Source organism: Austrofundulus limnaeus, unplaced genomic scaffold (genome assembly GCF_001266775.1).
Source record: "Austrofundulus limnaeus strain Quisiro unplaced genomic scaffold, Austrofundulus_limnaeus-1.0 Scaffold145, whole genome shotgun sequence".
Lineage (NCBI taxonomy): Eukaryota > Metazoa > Chordata > Actinopteri > Cyprinodontiformes > Rivulidae > Austrofundulus > Austrofundulus limnaeus.
This window is the reverse complement of record NW_013952547.1, coordinates 518966-524135: the sequence shown is the minus strand read 5'-3', so window position 1 is coordinate 524135 and position 5170 is coordinate 518966. Positions and strand designations below refer to the sequence as shown.

Here is a 5170-nt window from a genome sequence, read left to right as displayed (position 1 = left end):
GGAGAAACACATTTTTTAGTCAGTATTTAATACAGCTGGCAAAATAAATTGTTAAAATATTTATTGTGCTTCTGTTTTTTTAATTCATGAGATTATAATAAAAAAATCATTTTATGGGAAGACCCTCTTGATTCAAGAGAAAACTCTGCTTATTGATTAATTGTTAATCAATCTATAAGATAAACCAACTTTTGATTAATTCATCATCAATAACTTGCATCCTTAAGGAGTTAACTTAATTTATATCTACTCATATTCATGTAATTAAGCGTTTTAATGATTTTGGCTGATTACTCGAAAAAATAATCAACAGATTAATCGATTATTTAAATAATCGTTACTTGCAGCCCTACTCTGCGCACTAAAACTGTGCCGTCGATTCAAAATCTGGGACATCCAGAACACAAATAGAAATCTGGATACGTTGCGTTACTTCAAAATGTGCATAAAAACACGTTGAAACAGTCTCACTACATTAAAGACATGTCTGTTTTCAATATAAGAACTGTATTAAAGTAAAATTACAAGAGTTTCATAACATTTGAAGGACATCAAGGATTATGACAACTGTATTAAATAAAGTACTAACACTTGTACAAATCTGTACTTTACTACTGTATTTAAATTCCAGATGACTTTCTTTCTACTCCTTACATTTTTCAAAAAGGCAAGAAAAAAACATTACTCCTATTTGATTTTGTTGTTTTCATACAGGCTTATTAATAAACAATAATAAAAACTATCCAGATAAATTGTGCTTCCTGAACATGGTTTTAACACCCTAATGGTTTGTATGATCCATCACATCTGCAGGACACAGATCACGTCAAACTCCAGCAGGACATCTCAGACGACCGTAGCAGAGATATATCTGCAGCTGAAACAGGAAGCATCTCATATTTATTCAACACAGGCATTAATATACCTTTATAGTCATTATGACCTCTAAAAACCTGTTTTTTTCTGATGTCACCTCCCAATAAATGCCATTTTTGACATTTTAACTGCTTACTTTACTCAGTACTTTTAATACTTGAGTGCATTTTATATCAGAGATTTTACCTTTTATATTCAAGTACAGTAAATGTCAGATATGTTAAGACTTTTACTCGATATTCTTAGAGAAAACTTTAACTTCTAACAAAGTAATTTTGTGCCGCTGCAGACTATCTGTTTGTTTTTGTGCGAACAAAGTGACCGACAGCTCTGGTGGGTTTGGCCAATCAGATTTCGTCACAGTTGTAGATGTGTTACTTTATTAAAATCCATTCAGCAGCTAACACATCAGCTTTTTCTGCTAAACTGATTTACAACCTCTTCCCTGACTAGACAGACCTGCTGAGCACCCCACACTGCTGTGTTTTGTGGTTTTATTAGGATCTCTGTGGTCGTGCCGCTCTCTTCTCTGGGGAAAACAAAATAAAACCGTGTGTGTGTGTTCTGGTACCGATGAAGGAGATGGCCTTCTTGTTGAGCACGCCGCTGGGCAGCAGGTGGAAGTCGTACTCCACCGAATCCACCACCACAGTGTGACCTGCGTTGTTTCCTCCCTGCAAAAATAAATGACAATTAATAGAAATAATCAGAAAACATGTGGGGCCGGTTTGAACCGAAACACACAGGACTGCATCTGTGTCATCCTCTGTCACAGCATCTGGATCAGAACAAGGATGCCCAGCTGCACAAACTGAGCTTCTTATGAGGCAACAAAACAGCTAAATTAGATTTGAGCTAAATGTCACAGAGAGGACGAACAGGGACAGACAGCTGGCTGATAAAACCACACAGGTCGATGGTTTACATAACCCTGCATTCAATGGAAAGGCTTATCCGTGTGCAGGTCAGTGTTTGGAGTCAGAATATTCCCACTAACTCGTCTGTCAGACTGAGACACTGAAGAAACGGAGGAGAAATCGTTGCTAACGTGAGTTTAGCTCCTCCACATCCGGGAGKGGAGGTTGTCGGAACAAGTCGTGACTACAGATAATAAATATGATCATTTGCTTGAATAAATGAAACACAGTTCAGTGCGGACAATAAACTAAATAAAAAACGTGGCCTTAAGGCGGCAGCACGTACCTGACACCTGCAAACAATGTCCGCATCCATCGCGAGCAGGTCAACAACTTTCCCTTTCCCCTCGTCGCCCCACTGCGCTCCGAGCACMACGGTCACTTTGTTCTGGGGCTCCTTCGAGTCCGGCTGGACRCTCTCCCTCGGCCTTTTGACGACCGGCTCCCCGTTCAGGGCGACGGGCCGCTGCCCGTTYATGTTAGCCATGTTGCTGTCGGATGCCATGCTGCCCTTGTCGCCTGCGAATCTCGTTTTACCGCGTTCTCTCGGCTCAGAGGGGAAGTGTTGTTCTCCGCTCGGCCACTAGATGGCGCTGTTTCCCCGGACATCCGCAAGTCGCTGTTATTTCTTCTGTTATTTTTTTCCGTCGATAAACTTATTAAATAGGTTTAAATTATTTCATTAAAAATTATAATGATAAAAATAATAAAATGACTACTTGCAACAGTACGCACGAAAAGAGTTATTTAATTCAGTCCTCAGGACTTCCGGTAATCGCATGTGATGGGAATTTTAACTCATTTCMGGGATTCGAATCATTTGCTTCAACTCTTTGAATCATGATGGAAGGAAGTGTTCACGTTCTTGTATCATCCAAGTATTTTCAGTGGATGTATTAATTATTTTTACTAAATAAACAAAAAGAGTTGACTCTTTTAGGTCCCAATCTGTAGCCTATTCTCTGTAGCTGAGTTTCTTTCAGTAAAAAAGTGAAAGTTTAAACAAAAACAATAAAACTAATTAAATTAAAAGCATCAGACAATAAAATAATAAAATAACCCTCTGACAATTAAAAATTCATGAGARGATGTGTTTTTTTAAGAGAGAAATTTAAAAACAGGAAGTGATGAGGCCTTTTTTATTAACGTTGGAATCATTAATCTGACTCACTGATTTAGAGTTTGCACACAACACTTGTGAATTTCAAAATGTTTTTTCTACCTGCAAACAGAACCTGGAAATTTCATCTGCCGTGATGGTTTCATATAGACTGTAAATAATGAGACCTCGAACTGGAACCTTGAATTTGAAGCCACAACCAGACCAAYGTGGAAAATAAAAACGCACATTTATATTGCGTCAGAGGGACAWATATAATTCATATAACTTAACATATAACATTTTTCTAACAAGTTGAGCTGTAATTTATTTTATACTTGAATGACAGCCCATGTGACACCTTGGTTGGGGAGGAGGCGGGACTTATACTGGTTAAAAAAATTTAAATAAACATGGCAGCTTCTGTAGCTCCTGCTCAATAAAGAACGAACACCTGAGACTTAGTCCATAAGATTAAAATGTTTATTCAGTTTCAACAGTGACTGTTTGGTAAAATGTATTTATTTTATAAAAAAATTCAGATTTTTTAATATCAGTTTAATGTAACCCCTGATGATCCATCTACAAACACTTAATACGATTTCCATTTGAAATGTTTCCCCAAAACCATCAAAAGGGAAATTTATCATGACTGAATGTGACAAAGTGACAACACAGACTGACAGATTCATCTTTTATTTATTGTATAAAAAAACATTGTTTTTATTATAAAACATAAAGCTTTGTAAAAGCGACAGATTTGCGTCAGAGGGACAAACGCAGCAGTGGCCTACAGAACTGACAGGCAGACGTTTCAGACAACTGGCTGTCAATTCATAGGTCATCACCTCGTGCCCCATCACTCGTCTACTTCAACCCGACACGTTCGGGGGCAGAGATCTGCMGGGAAACGTGTGCGGGCCTCACGCTGCGATTGGTCGCTCTCTGCAGGTAACAGCACCTCCACTGGAACAGACACAGCTTCCACATGGAGTTGCTGTTACATCCAGCGAGCACCAGACGACCACGACAGCAGTGGCGTTTCGTCCACTTCCCACCTCGGAGTCGAGGAGCAGAGAAAGGTCGGTCTTGGTTCGGAGGCTGCAGCTTCAGAATGGGATGAGTCTCCTCTTCTGCAGCGACTTTGACCCGACTGTTTCCTCCTCCCAGTTTTTACAGCCTGAAGTATAAACRGCATCATCATCGCTCCTCCAACAGCGCGGCCAAAGGGCCAAGGCCTGGTGCAGATAACAGATTTTATGGTCGCTGTCAACATGAGGGCGAGTTACAAGGGTGTGTCTGACCTGTGTACCTGCAGGCCCTGTGCTTCCTGCTTACATTTCCACTGAAAACAAGTGGCTTAGAGTTGATTAAGACCCTCAAAAAGTCTTATTTCTTACCCGTCCCTTTCTGTCTGCAAGTAAAGACATGAAGCATAAAAAACTGAAATCATTTGGAGCTGTCAGGAAGTAAACTGTTCCCACTGATTTCAATCAAAAACATGAACTTTCCTGYAAAGATACGCTCAGTCCGTCCCACTTAGTCATGAAACGTTCCACTTCATGAGGTTTTTACTCACCTTCAGTGAACGCGGCTCGGTGGATTTCACAGAGGAGGCCAAAGGTTTGGAGAGCAGCCGGGTGTCGTGACACAGCTTTTTTTTTTTTTTTCTAATGAGTTGAAACCTCATCAGAAGAACCTGCTGGACCAGAGAAGGACAGAGACACAGGTGCTGACAGCTAACAGCAGGTAAAGGAGGAGCAGCTTGTCGATGGAAGAGTCTGCAGAAGACTGGCGGAGCAATGGCAGCGAGGTGCGGCGGGCGGTTTAAGAGCCGACGAGCTGGTGGAAGGTTAATAATTATTACAGCTGTGGTGAATATTTAACAGGCCCGCAGCGCCCTGCCCCTGAGTCCAACATCCTGATTCCACAGTGAGGGTGGGGCCCACAGTCAGGCWCATCTCTTTGGTCCTCTTCTTCAACTCTTCACAGGGTCTCCTCGGGATAATCTGATTCATTCTCACTTTAAACGACTTTAAATCTGCAGTTTCTAAAATTACTGATAAAACCTTTGTTAAATGGATGGATTTTATTCCAGATTTAGAAAAAAACAACAGTTATTCTCTTTCAGTGCTGGAGTTTTACTTCATTTTCTAAAATATATAATCTGAAGTGTTCAAAAAACAACAAGTTTCACCCTGTTATTGTTCATCCATCCATCCATCCATCCATCCATCCATCCATCCATCCATCCATCCATCCATCCATCCATCCATCC

The 5170-nt window shown here is 40.4% G+C and overlaps 1 protein-coding gene across 1 annotated transcript in view; it reads right to left on the bottom strand.

Moving 5' to 3' along the window:
- The window catches only part of adssl (adenylosuccinate synthase, like), a 10889-nt gene extending 8528 nt beyond the window's left edge, over positions 1–2361 (bottom strand). The window contains exons 1-2 of the mRNA XM_014016435.1: positions 2080–2361; positions 1448–1550 (exon numbers count right to left, since the gene is read on the bottom strand). Coding sequence (XP_013871889.1) covers positions 1448–1550; positions 2080–2298 — 322 coding nt within the window. The 5' untranslated portion in view covers positions 2299–2361. The remainder of the gene's footprint in view (positions 1–1447; positions 1551–2079) is intronic.
- Between the last annotated feature and the right edge of the window lie 2809 nt (positions 2362–5170).